We start from the raw sequence: 13,432 nt of genomic DNA on the forward strand, positions 1-13,432 counted from the left end.
GAGGACTATTCCGGGGTCCGGGGATGGGGGTCCTGACTGACCCCATGATAACTGTTTATGTCCTACAGGGAGAAGATGTGACCAGAAGCCAAGATGTGACTGACAGGACGTCACATCACAAGCAGGTACCAGAACCGGACCCACAGTACAAAGCCTAGAGGATGAGTGGACCGGGTTCTGATATAGAGAGAACCGGATCAGAACGGGAGGTGACTGTATATTATAGAGAGAACCGGATCAGAGCCGGAGGTGACTGTATATTATAGAGAGAACCGGATCAGAGCCGGAGGTGACTGTATATTATAGAGAGAACCGGATCAGCGCAGGAGGGCACCGTATATTATAGAGAGAATCGGATCAGAGCGGGAAGCGACTGTATATTATAGAGAGAACCGGATCAGCGCAGGAGGTGACTGTATATTATAGAGAGAACCGGATCAGAGCGGGAGGTGACTGTATATTATAGAGAGAACCGGATCAGAGCGGGAGGTGACTGTATATTATAGAGAGAACCGGATCAGAGCGGGAAGCGACTGTATATTATAGAGAGAACCGGATCAGCGCGGGAGGTGACTGTATATTATAGAGAGAACCGGATCAGAGCGGGAGGTGACTGTATATTATAGAGAGAACCGGATCAGCGCGGGAGGTGACTGTATATTATAGAGAGAACCGGATCAGAGCGGGAAGCGACTGTATATTATAGAGAGAACCGGATCAGAGCGGGAAGCGACTGTATATTATAGAGAGAACCGGATCAGAGCCGGAGGTGACTGTATATTATAGAGAGAACCGGATCAGAGCCGGAGGTGACTGTATATTATAGAGAGAACCGGATCAGAGCGGGAAGCGACTGTATATTATAGAGAGAACCGGATCAGCGCGGGAGGTGACTGTATATTATAGAGAGAACCGGATCAGCGCATGAGGCGACTGTATATTATAGAGAGAACCGGATCAGAGCCGGAGGTGACTGTATATTATAGAGAGAACCGGATCAGAGCCGGAGGTGACTGTATATTATAGAGAGAACCGGATCAGAGCCAGAAGTGATTGTATATAATAGAGAGAACCGGATGGGAGTAGTTGTCACACATGGTCATAGTTCTTACATTTTATAGTCTTCTCCTTCCAGCTGGAGACGGTACGTAGCGAGGAGAACATTGGTGGAGCCTTCCTGACCCAGCGCCGCCGCTCCCCGCGCCATTCCTTATCTTCCTTCTCTGATGGACGCTCCCCGTTACTGTCTGAGGAGGAGCTCAACGTCTTTCAGGTGTGCGGGGGGACACGGGGCGCAGGTGCGCGGGGGGACATGGGGGTAATAAGTACCAGATGTGTGACCCCGGTTGTGTTCCCCCGCAGCCCGTCCCGCTCTCTCCAGGCAGTGGATCCTCCAGTCGTTTCACCAATCGGATCGCACAGTGGAATCGTCCGGGGTCTGACAGTGACGTGGAGGGGGCCGCCAGACCCCCCTCACCCTGAACATGGAATAAATATGTATTTACCTTCCCCGCCCGCTGTGTCCTCCCTGTGCTGCCCCTCGCCCCATAATCAGGGTCACAGCTCCTGTTAGGTAGACGGTGACCCCTGACCTTGTGTAGATGTACAGCGATTCAGGGTCAGCAGGTTTGGGGTGACAAATCTCTCCAGAAATACTGTAATGGTGGAAGAACCCGCTGAGCAGGCGCGGACGCCCCACACCGGGTGACATCTTATGTGGTGGTCCTCATCATGTCCTGGATGAGAGGAGGAGCCGCCTGCAGTACCCGCTGCCTCCATCAGGTGGCGCCGTTACCTATTACTATTCTCCAGGACCTCCGCTAGGAGCCGCTCTACCCTTCCCCTGCGCTCTATGATATTTCTGGAGATGCTCTACCTCTGCTGCACCTTCTCACTGCTCCTGCAGGCGACGCTCTGTCCTCCACCTCTCGCTTGTGCCGCAGCGGTTGCCAGGGAGCCAGAGTCCGGCCAGTGACGTCACGGAACAAGATGTCGGAAGAGAATATTTTCCTGTTTGTGCCCAATCTGATCGGTAAGAATCGGGCGTGGAGATCGGATAATGGCGGCCGGTGCCTCAGTCGCGGAGTTTCCAGCTAATATCGAGCACAAATCGGTCCAATTACCACCGACTCCTCATTACACATCAACTTCATGAGTGGGGAAAGGCTCCAGAGGTTGAGCTTCTGCACAGCTGGGGGGTTGTTACAGTGTGTCAGTGTCACTGCAGTCCTATACATTGCTGGGATGTGGCTGCACTGACACATTGTAACAAACCGTCCCCTGTTATTGGCTCCAGTTGTCCTCATGCATTGGGCTCAGACTGTGGTCAGGCAGCTATGGGGTACGGATAGAGGTGCATGAGGTGTGATCATCACCGCAGCAGAATAGTGAGTGCAGCTCTGCGGTGTAATGAGGGCTGTGTTATCCCCTGCAGCAGAATAGTGAGTGCAGCTCTGCGGTGTAATGAGGGCTGTGTTCTCTCCCGCAGCAGAATAGTGAGTGCAGCTCTGTGGTGTAATGAGGGCTGTGTTATCCCAGCAGCTGAATAGTGAGTGCAGCTCTGCAGTGTAATGAGGGCTGTGTTATCCCCTGCAGCAGAATAGTGAGTGCAGCTCTGCGGTGTAATGAGGGCTGTGTTATCCCCCGCAGCAGAATAGTGAGTGCAGCTCTGCAGTGTAATGAGGGCTGTGTTCTCTCCTGCAGCAGAATAGTGAGTGCAGCTCTGCAGTGTAATGAGGGCTGTGTTCTCTCCTGCAGCAGAATAGTGAGTGCAGCTCTGCAGTGTAATGAGGGCTGTGTTCTCTCCTGCAGCAGAATAGTGAGTGCAGCTCTGCAGTGTAATGAGGGCTGTGTTCTCTCCTGCAGCAGAATAGTGAGTGCAGCTCTGCAGTGTAATGAGGGCTGTGTTCTCTCCTGCAGCAGAATAGTGAGTGCAGCTCTGTGGTGTAATGAGGGCTGTGTTATCCCAGCAGCTGAATAGTGAGTGCAGCTCTGCAGTGTAATGAGGGTTGTGTTATCCCCTGCAGCAGAATAGTGAGTGCAGCTCTGCGGTGTAATGAGGGCTGTGTTATCCCCCGCAGCAGAATAGTGAGTGCAGCTCTGCGGTGTAATGAGGGCTGTGTTATCCCCGGCAGCAGAATAGTGAGTGCAGCTCTGCAGTGTAATGAGGGCTGTGTTATCCCCGGCAGCAGAATAGTGAGTGCAGCTCTGTGGTGTAATGAGGGCTGTGTTATCCCTGGCAGCAGAATAGTGAGTGCAGCTCTGCGGTGTAATGAGGGCTGTGTTATCCCCGGCAGCAGAATAGTGAGTGCAGCACTGCAGTGTAATGAGGGCTGTGTTATCCCCGGCAGCAGAATAGTGAGTGCAGCTCTGCGGTGTAATGAGGGCTGTGTTCTCTCCCGCAGCAGAATAGTGAGTGCCGCTCTGTGGTGTAATGAGGGCTGTGTTCTCTCCCGCCGCAGAATAGTGAGTGCCGCTCTGCGGTGTAATGAGGGCTGTGTTATCCCCGGCAGCAGAATAGTGAGTGCAGCTCTGCGGTGTAATGAGGGCTGTGTTATCCCCGGCAGCAGAATAGTGAGTGCAGCACTGCAGTGTAATGAGGGCTGTGTTATCCCCGGCAGCAGAATAGTGAGTGCAGCTCTGCGGTGTAATGAGGGCTGTGTTCTCTCCCGCAGCAGAATAGTGAGTGCCGCTCTGTGGTGTAATGAGGGCTATGTTCTCTCCCGCAGCAGAATAGTGAGTGCCGCTCTGCGGTGTAATGAGGGCTGTGTTATCCCCGGCAGCAGAATAGTGAGTGCAGCTCTGCAGTGTAATGAGGGCCGTGTTCTCTCCCGCAGCAGAATAGTGAGTGCCGCTCTGTGGTGTAATGAGGGCTATGTTCTCTCCCGCAGCAGAATAGTGAGTGCCGCTCTGCGGTGTAATGAGGGCTGTGTTATCCCCGGCAGCAGAATAGTGAGTGCAGCTCTGCAGTGTAATGAGGGCCGTGTTCTCTCCCGCAGCAGAATAGTGAGTGCAGCTCTGCAGTGTAATGAGGGCTGTGTTATCCCCCGCAGCAGAATAGTGAGTGCAGCTCTGCGGTGTAATGAGGGCTGTGTTCTCTCCCGCAGCAGAATAGTGAGTGCAGCTCTGCAGTGTAATGAGGGCTGTGTTATCCCCCGCAGCAGAATAGTGAGTGCAGCTCTGCAGTGTAATGAGGGCCGTGTTCTCTCCCGCAGCAGAATAGTGAGTGCAGCTCTGCAGTGTAATGAGGGCTGTGTTATCCCCCGCAGCAGAATAGTGAGTGCAGCTCTGCAGTGTAATGAGGGCTGTGTTATCCCCCGCAGCAGAATAGTGAGTGCAGCTCTGCGGTGTAATGAGGGCTGTGTTATCCCCCGCAGCAGAATAGTGAGTGCAGCTCTGCGGTGTAATGAGGGCCGTGTTCACTCCCGCAGCAGAATAGTGAGTGCAGCTCTGCAGTGTAATGAGGGCTGTGTTCTCTCCCGCAGGCTATGCCCGGATCCTCTTTGCCTTCGTCGCCTTCTATTTCATGCCGACCTCCCCCCTGGTGGCTTCCACCTTCTATCTGCTCAGTGGCCTCCTGGACGCCTTTGATGGACACGCAGCTCGAGCGCTCAACCAAGGTGAGGCACGCGGCAGGGGAGGCGCCGGGCCCCGCACGCAGCAGGGTAATAACGTGTTCTTTCCTCCAGGCACCAAGTTTGGCGCCATGCTGGACATGCTGACTGACCGCTGCGCCACCATGTGCCTGCTGGTGAACCTGTCCCTGCTGTACCCGGCGTACACCCTGCTGTTCCAGCTGAGCATGAGCCTGGACATCGCCAGCCACTGGCTGCACCTGCACAGGTATCCAGGGGACACAGGCGCGCACACCAAGGGTTAATTACCGGTACTGCCCCCTGCGGTGTGGGTGCAAGATGAGACCTCCCCTCATCCAGGGATCTAATACCTGCCAGACTGTTCATCAGGGGCTCCTATAGCACCGAGGAGCAGAGCGCTGGTGTCAAAGATTAACCTGAGTCTATACTACTAGTTACATAGTTTCAGATTACATCGGGCTTGAGGTTCCGTGAGCTACAGAACCGGAGATACAGGCAGCAAAAGAAAAGAAATGGATGTTTTTCTGCGGCTCACATCTCCAGCTGTGTATTTACCTACCTGTATCTCCAGAAACACAAGTCTGATGTGGTTTTAGAGATGAGATTCATATCTTTACGATGACACCAGGTATCATTCCACTTCAGCCTCTAAAGTTGCCTCATCTCAGGCAACCTGACTCTTCTGTGCTCAGTGTCACATGGCTTTGGGGAGATATTTTTTTTATAGGTAAAGAGGGAAAGACATTTCATACCTGACCAGAGGGGGGGGGGGGGGGGGGGCGGAGTTTGATGGGTTAAATCTGGTGATGTGTTCCGGGTGTCATCCGTCTCATCTGTTCCTTTCTTATTGTCACCAGCTCAACCCTAAAGGGCAGCGACAGCCACAAGAGCATCGACCTGTCCGGTAACCCGGTGCTGCGCCTCTATTACACCTCCCGGGTATGTGTGACGCCTCATGCACGGGGTCCGGGGGGCTCGGAGCGTGTTCCTGTATTAATGACTTGTTCTTCTCGCAGCCGGTCCTGTTCTTCATGTGCGCTGGGAACGAGCTCTTCTACTGCATGTTGTACCTGCTGCACTTCAGCGAGGGACCAGCAGGTGGGCGCTATTCTCACTATCCCCCTCCCCCCATTACTGGTGTGTGCAGAGCTATACACGGGGGCACGGGTTATAATAGAGGATTCATTTGGGGTGCCCCTCTGTACTAATGTCTCAGCACCCTCCGCAGTGTGTAGTGTTATACATGGGGTGATATATTTGGGGTCCCCTCCCCCTCCGCAGTGTGTAGTGTTATACATGGGGTGATTGGTGATATATTTGGGGTCCCCTCCCCCTCCGCAGTGTGTGTAATGTTATACACAGGGTGGTTGATGATATATTTGGGGTGCCCCTCTGTACTAATGTCTCAGCACCCTCCGCAGTGTGTAGTGTTATACATGGGGTGATTGGTGATATATTTGGGGTCCCCTCCCCCTCCGCAGTGTGTGTAATGTTATACACAGGGTGGTTGATGATATATTTGGGGTGCCCCTCTGTACTAATGTCTCAGCACCCTCCGCAGTGTGTAGTGTTATACATGGGGTGATTGGTGATATATTTGGGGTCCCCTCCCCCTCCGCAGTGTGTAGTGTTATACATGGGGTGATTGGTGATATATTTGGGGTCCCCTCCCCCTCCGCAGTGTGTAGTGTTATACATGGGGTGATATATTTGGGGTCCCCTCCCCCTCCGCAGTGTGTAGTGTTATACATGGGGTGATTGGTGATATATTTGGGGTCCCCTCCCCCTCCGCAGTGTGTAGTGTTATACATGGGGTGATTAGTGATATATTTGGGGTCCCCTCCCCCTCCGCAGTGTGTAGTGTTATACATGGGGTGATTGGTGATATATTTGGGGTGCCCTCCCCCTCCGCAGTGTGTAGTGTTATACATGGGGTGATTGGTGATATATTTGGGGTCTCCTCCCCCTCCGCAGTGTGTAGTGTTATACATGGGGTGATTGGTGATATATTTGGGGTGCCCTCCCCCTCCGCAGTGTGTAGTGTTATACATGGGGTGATTGGTGATATATTTGGGGTGCCCTCCCCCTCCGCAGTGTGTAGTGTTATACATGGGGTGATTGGTGATATATTTGGGGTGCCCTCCCCCTCCGCAGTGTGTAGTGTTATACATGGGGTGATTGGTGATATATTTGGGGTGCCCTCCCCCTCCGCAGTGTGTAGTGTTATACATGGGGTGATTGGTGATATATTTGGGGTCCCCTCCCCCTCCGCAGTGTGTAGTGTTATACATGGGGTGATTGGTGATATATTTGGGGTGCCCTCCCCCTCCGCAGTGTGTAGTGTTATACATGGGGTGATTGGTGATATATTTGGGGTCTCCTCCCCCTCCGCAGTGTGTAGTGTTATACATGGGGTGATTGGTGATATATTTGGGGTGCCCTCCCCCTCCGCAGTGTGTAGTGTTATACATGGGGTGATTGGTGATATATTTGGGGTCCCCTCCCCCTCCGCAGTGTGTAGTGTTATACATGGGGTGATTGGTGATATATTTGGGGTGCCCTCCCCCTCCGCAGTGTGTAGTGTTATACATGGGGTGATTGGTGATATATTTGGGGTGCCCTCCCCCTCCGCAGTGTGTAGTGTTATACATGGGGTGATTGGTGATATATTTGGGGTGCCCTCCCCCTCCGCAGTGTGTAGTGTTATACATGGGGTGATTGGTGATATATTTGGGGTCTCCTCCCCCTCCGCAGTGTGTAGTGTTATACATGGGGTGATTGGTGATATATTTGGGGTCTCCTCCCCCTCCGCAGTGTGTAGTGTTATACATGGGGTGATTGGTGATATATTTGGGGTGCCCTCCCCCTCCGCAGTGTGTAGTGTTATACATGGGGTGATTGGTGATATATTTGGGGTCTCCTCCCCCTCCGCAGTGTGTAGTGTTATACATGGGGTGATTGGTGATATATTTGGGGTGCCCTCCCCCTCCGCAGTGTGTAGTGTTATACATGGGGTGATTGGTGATATATTTGGGGTCCCCTCCCCCTCCGCAGTGTGTAGTGTTATACATGGGGTGATTGGTGATATATTTGGGGTGCCCTCCCCCTCCGCAGTGTGTAGTGTTATACATGGGGTGATTGGTGATATATTTGGGGTGCCCTCCCCCTCCGCAGTGTGTAGTGTTATACATGGGGTGATTGGTGATATATTTGGGGTCTCCTCCCCCTCCGCAGTGTGTAGTGTTATACATGGGGTGATTGGTGATATATTTGGGGTGCCCTCCCCCTCCGCAGTGTGTAGTGTTATACATGGGGTGATTGGTGATATATTTGGGGTGCCCTCCCCCTCCGCAGTGTGTGTAATGTTATACACAGGGTGGTTGATGATATATTTGGGGTGCCCCTCTGTACTAACGTCTCCTCCCCCCCGCAGTGTGTAGTGATATATTTGGGGTGACCCTCTGTACTAACGTCTCCTCCCCCCGCAGTGTCTTTGGGCCCCCTGGGGGCGGTGGGCCTCTTCCGGCTGGTGGTCCGGCTCTGCTGCCCGGTGTCTCTGGTGAAGTCCCTCATCAGCCTCCTGCACCTGGTGACTGCGTCCTGTAACATGGCCGCCCTGGACCGCGCCGAGCGCGCCAAGAAGAAGTAGGGGGCGCAGAAGGTCCCGTGCAATCATTTCTTATCTGAGTATTGTGTGTCCAGGAACCCTCCTGGGCCTAGGTTACCTCTCCCCCAGCCCCCCCCCCCGGTGGAGGTTTGGGGTCACTCTCTCTGCTGTGAGTTCGGGGGGCGCTGCTCTCGGTTGTGTTGACCACTCATCATTTTACTGTAATTTTTTTTTTACATTTTTTTCTTTTATATTCGCACCATGTGACATGAATTAGTTTTAGTTTTGTGGCCATGTGTCTCCCGTCTGGTTTTCGGGCCGGTATAGCAGCTCCCATCATGCACAGGGAGAGGCGCCAGGCACCACTATTACACTGTAATGTGTAGTGACCCCGGGGGGGGGGGGCATAGAGGACTCAGGGATAAGCACAGGTTAAAGGGGAGATGGCGCCACCCTTGTGTACAGGTTGTGTCTGGTACTGCAGCTCAGTTTCATTGGGATGGATGATGGGGGTGGTGGTTTTCTTAGTTCTGGTAATCCCGTATAGATCTATATACAGCAGCCCTGGAGGCACTCCCATAATGCTTTGCACGCTGTACCTGATGTGTATATACTATATATCCCACTATGTGACATCTTGGGAGTGCGGCTCCCATAAAGCGAGACCCTTCACCTCTAGATTCACACTGTGCACATTACAGACCCCCCCCCTCCTTCCCTCTCGTTTTGTGTACACAGCCACCGCTGCTGTGTGATGTTACTGGGTGTTAGAGCAGATCAGTGATTGGTGCAGTATTATACCCCGAGCTGTGACGTCCTATATACGGGGACAGATACTTGTGCTAGTTCTGTGGTGACCTGTGTTGTCTGCAGAGCATCGCGCCTCTCCCCCTGTCTGATCCTCCTGCAGCCGCTCACGCTGGCCGTTACAATAAAGGATATTGAGTATCGCTCTGTGTATTGCTGTCTCTGGTACAAGGTCATAGGTCGGGGTCATAGGGATGACAAGACACAGGTCACCCCCGGGCCGGCAGTGGCCCCTCACTACGAAGCAGGGGATACGGCCAACACATGGGCATCTGCTGCTGATGTGGTAAGTACTCTGTGTACCGCCATATGGTGCACATGTTACGGACTCTCATGTGCTGCATAGCGGCCATCACTGAGGAGCCCCAGATCCCGAGGGGGAAAATAAAAGCCAAAGAAATGTTTAAAAAAAAAAATTATATAAAACAATTCCTTTTTTTTTTTTAAATATATTAGTAATTTTCTGAAATATTTTCTGCCTTTTTGTGCTCGAAACTAAATCATCCCCCGAGGCAGAAAGTTTCATGTTTAATATTTGGGGGATCATTGTAATTCTGTATAAAAATTATGAACAATGTTTTCAGAAATGTGGTAACTGGATTATTAGCCACGAGGTCCCCGAGGACATAAGGTTTTTTCAATGATCCGTTTTTGCGACAAATCACCGGAAGACCAATCCTGCAAGAATCCGTAAGACATGATGTGAATCCGCGCCGCGCTGCGATCACACGTGGTAATTACGTGGCGTTTGGAAGCGCAATACAACAGCCGAGGAGACAGAGATTGACCTCGTTTACATTTGCGATAACATTGCACTAACGAGGCGTTATGTAAACATGTTAACGTACTGTAATTAGACAAATCTCTGTAGCAGTTGTATTGTGTTTCAATGCACGTGTGAACGTAGCCTGAGCGGACAGATTGTGTAGGCCCCCCCCCCCTCCCCGAGGGGGTCCTTGTCCCGCAGGACGCTGCACAGTTCCTCCTCGGTTCGGCACACAGCCGTACGGACGTGACGCAGATGATCCGCACATCTGTTTGGGTAAGTTTGGTGAATATTTTACAGCAAGTTGACGACCCTAGGAAGCAGCTAAGGCCGGGCGCTCCAGCCAATCACAGCCAGGGTTAGTTCTCATACATGGACCTCTTGTGAGAGCTGAGGATCCGTCACAATCTGCTCCAAAACCATGAGATGCTCGCGCATACAAAGTTTCCAGAGCTGCAAATGTGGAGGGAATGGCGCCCCCTACAGGTAGCAGTATAATGACACATGATAGAGGCAGAGAGGAGGGAGCAACAACACGAAGAATGAGTGGCCAACATAGTCATAGTCCTCACAGAGCATGCGCACACTGCTGGCGGGGAGGACGAGCGCTTATTGGCTAAAGGTCAAATGTGCGGGAATCTCGGAGTTCGGCTGAGGAGACGGCGGAGAGCAGTGACCTGAAGACTAATAGCGAGTCCTCGTAAGTCAGTCACATCCCAATAGCAGCCGCACCCTGCCAGGTACATGCACAACGCGGTCCTAATAGTAGACACAACACTTCCACACCCCATTCATCTAAAAACCAAGTCCTCCAAACCTTCTGCTATGCTGACCAATATGTATCCACTGCAAAAACCTTCCCAAACGACCAAACCACAGGCGCCCTGGACACGGCAATGGGTTCCCTGCAGCCTTTGGCACCAGACTCTGAAATCTGTCTAACTGCAAGTAAGACAATGGGGCGGATTTACTGACCCGGTCCTGTCACGATCCTGTGGCGCGTTGTCCGACGTGGATACGGGTCTGCTGGGATTCAATAAGATCGTGTGCCCGATATCCTGCAGGTGTCACTGCTGCGCCGAGGTCCCCGGAGTTCACCTGCTTCTTCCCGCTGCATGTAAGTGCTGATCTTGTGACACAAATCCTTTTTAAAATTCCGTGGTTTATCCGAATCCGTCAGATTAGACGATCTAATGGAAGCAGGGTGCAAATGTCTAAATTTTGCCATCCACGCTGCACCCCGAACTCCCGACGCGCATCGCGACCGGCAGCAGACTTAGGGAACCGGGTCTCAGGAACCGACTTCGCCCAGGACTTCCTTGCCGGTGGGTCAGTGCCCCATCTTTAAATCCCCCTATCACCTAAATTGTTATTCTCTACCCCCAATCACTACCACCCAAGTATTCTAAGCCCTCCCTGCTCTCCCAGGAGTAACACTAAAGCTTCATTGCAGACGCCTGTGATAACTGTCACAGCTGATTATTGTAGCCTGAGGCTAAAGTACAGTAACTTACCAACATCCAGAGGTCCGTCTGTAACTAGGGGTCGGTTGTTCGTAAGTAGGGGTCCGCCTGTACTTGCAAACTGGCAACCCACCAGCCTGCACACAGCTGTCACTTGTGCTGCTAAAAGTGACCTAAAGCATTTATAACTTTCTACATTGTATTATTTCTAGAGATTATGTTACACTGTAGAAATGGAAGTATCTATGAAATGTGTGATGTCCAGATTACAGCTGATTGCTTGTTTTAATACATTTTCCTAATTCTCTGCCTGATGTCCACGTCCGAGACCCTATTAATCACATTGCTAAGCATTTTTTGGATTTTTATCATTTTTAAAGTGGTAGAATCTTGTCCTTCTCTAGCGGCGACCATGAAGTGAGGAAAGAGCTCGGCGGGGCTAAAAATGGACAGCAATTTACAGCACTGCTGCAAATAACGTCACTAGTGTAGGAGGAGGATGGGGTTAAATCATCAGCTGCAATGCAAAAGGACTTCAGCGATTCTGTAGTTGGGGGGGGGGGGTGCGGGGGTGTAGACCTTAATGTATCTCAAATTTTGGCACCTGCCCTTTAATATTATTTTTCAGCTGCATTGGATAAACTTGTAAACCATAACCATGGCCTGAATGATACAACGGACTGTACGTGATACAATGCTCAGATCTATTCATACTAAATAAAATCTGTTCTCTTAATATATTGATACATACTGCATGAAATAATATAATAGGACTTAGGTGGGATCCAGTGACGTCTGTAGCTCTGGGTATGGAGTGCAGTCCCCTGCGTCGCTCCGTAGGCCGCTCCGTAGGCCGCTCCGTGCTGGTGGTAACGATCCGCTCCCCTTCAGTCACGGATATTTGGTTATGTCCAATCTTATTAAATATTTAAGGGTTCATTCGGTAAAAGCCTAGAGGTCACGTAGACAACACCCTTAGGGGTAACCTAAACTCTAACCAGACGCTGCTGGTGCCTTTAGCCTTGACCCCACCGGTGGCCCTAGGTGTGCGCGTCCACTGCCGATGAGGACACCGCTGCGAAGATTTATCATAAGCGTCTGATAACATTATGTGAAAGTCTCGTGAGCAGAGATAAAAATCCTATGCATCCTGCAAAAAACAAGCCCCAGCACCGCTCCGTACATGGCTGCCATATAAAGTACGGGATTTATTTACTAGTTAAGTATAAGGAAAAACTAGACAAGAATAGGCCCCTGTCACACTGCCGCGTGGGGGCGTATAATGTGTGGTTGTATATACATCCCCATCGGTGGCTATAGGTGCACACAAGTGTAGTACTACACCGTGCATGGGGGACATATAGAGCCTGCTATATCTGTATATATATGCGCCTCGCTATGGAGAGAGGAGACGGGAACAGCGCTCAACCCTCTCCAACGCGCGGCCGTGTGCTCACCCGTCCATGTGAAAGAGGTCATGTGACAGCAAATGCTAGAAAAACCCAAGTTTGTAAATTTCACCCTGCAATTTTTTTTGGGGATTATGGCTTGAGATTCATGTAATTTTCATATTGGACAATGAGTCCTCGAGGCTCCGCAGCAGACGGGAGTCGTTCTCTCGGAGAGCCGCACAGAATTCCTCCTCGGCTCCTTTCTTTATGATCATATTTAACAGCGTGCCATTCCTCTGGAGGCGCGTGCGGTGCGCTGTGATCTCCTCCTCTTCAGCATCACTGATGACTCGTCTCGCCCGTAAAGACAGCAGTATGGGGGACAGGAGCCCCAGCCGCTCACACAGACCCTTGTAGTTCTTCTGAACAAAATGTTTTGCCTCTGAAATTGAAGGAAATTTATCTTAGAGGGAATCTATCAGCAGGTGCGACCCATGCAGACTGCAGCCAGTCCAGTCGTAGCAGCTGCTATGGGGCCCTAAGTGTCAGGGGGCCCGGTAATCTGACCATACAGACTGCAGCCAGTCCAGTGGTAGCAGCTGCTATGGGGCCCGCAGTGTCAGGGGGGCCCGGTAATCTGACCATACAGACTGCAGCCAGTCCAGTGGTAGCAGCTGCTATGGGGCCCGCAGTGTCAGGGGGGCCCGGTAATCTGACCATACAGACTGCAGCCAGTCCAGTGGTAGCAGCTGCTATGGGGCCCGCAGTGTCAGGGGGGCCCGGTAATCTGACCATACAGACTG

At 51.9% G+C, this 13,432-nt stretch overlaps 1 protein-coding gene across 1 annotated transcript; it reads left to right on the forward strand.

Annotated features, from left to right (window-relative positions):
- Positions 1 to 1,865: 1,865 nt before the first annotated feature.
- CDIPT (CDP-diacylglycerol--inositol 3-phosphatidyltransferase) lies at positions 1,866 to 9,152 on the forward strand. Its single transcript, XM_072119479.1, has 6 exons — positions 1,866 to 2,032; positions 4,485 to 4,619; positions 4,689 to 4,842; positions 5,453 to 5,534; positions 5,612 to 5,693; positions 8,084 to 9,152. Exons 1-6 carry the CDS (start codon positions 1,990 to 1,992, stop codon positions 8,242 to 8,244), a joined length of 657 nt encoding a protein of 218 aa, XP_071975580.1. The 5' UTR covers positions 1,866 to 1,989; the 3' UTR covers positions 8,245 to 9,152.
- Positions 9,153 to 13,432: the final 4,280 nt, after the last annotated feature.

The sequence above is a fragment of the Engystomops pustulosus genome, chromosome 8 (genome assembly GCF_040894005.1).
Source record: "Engystomops pustulosus chromosome 8, aEngPut4.maternal, whole genome shotgun sequence".
NCBI classification, from domain to species: Eukaryota; Metazoa; Chordata; class Amphibia; order Anura; family Leptodactylidae; genus Engystomops; species Engystomops pustulosus.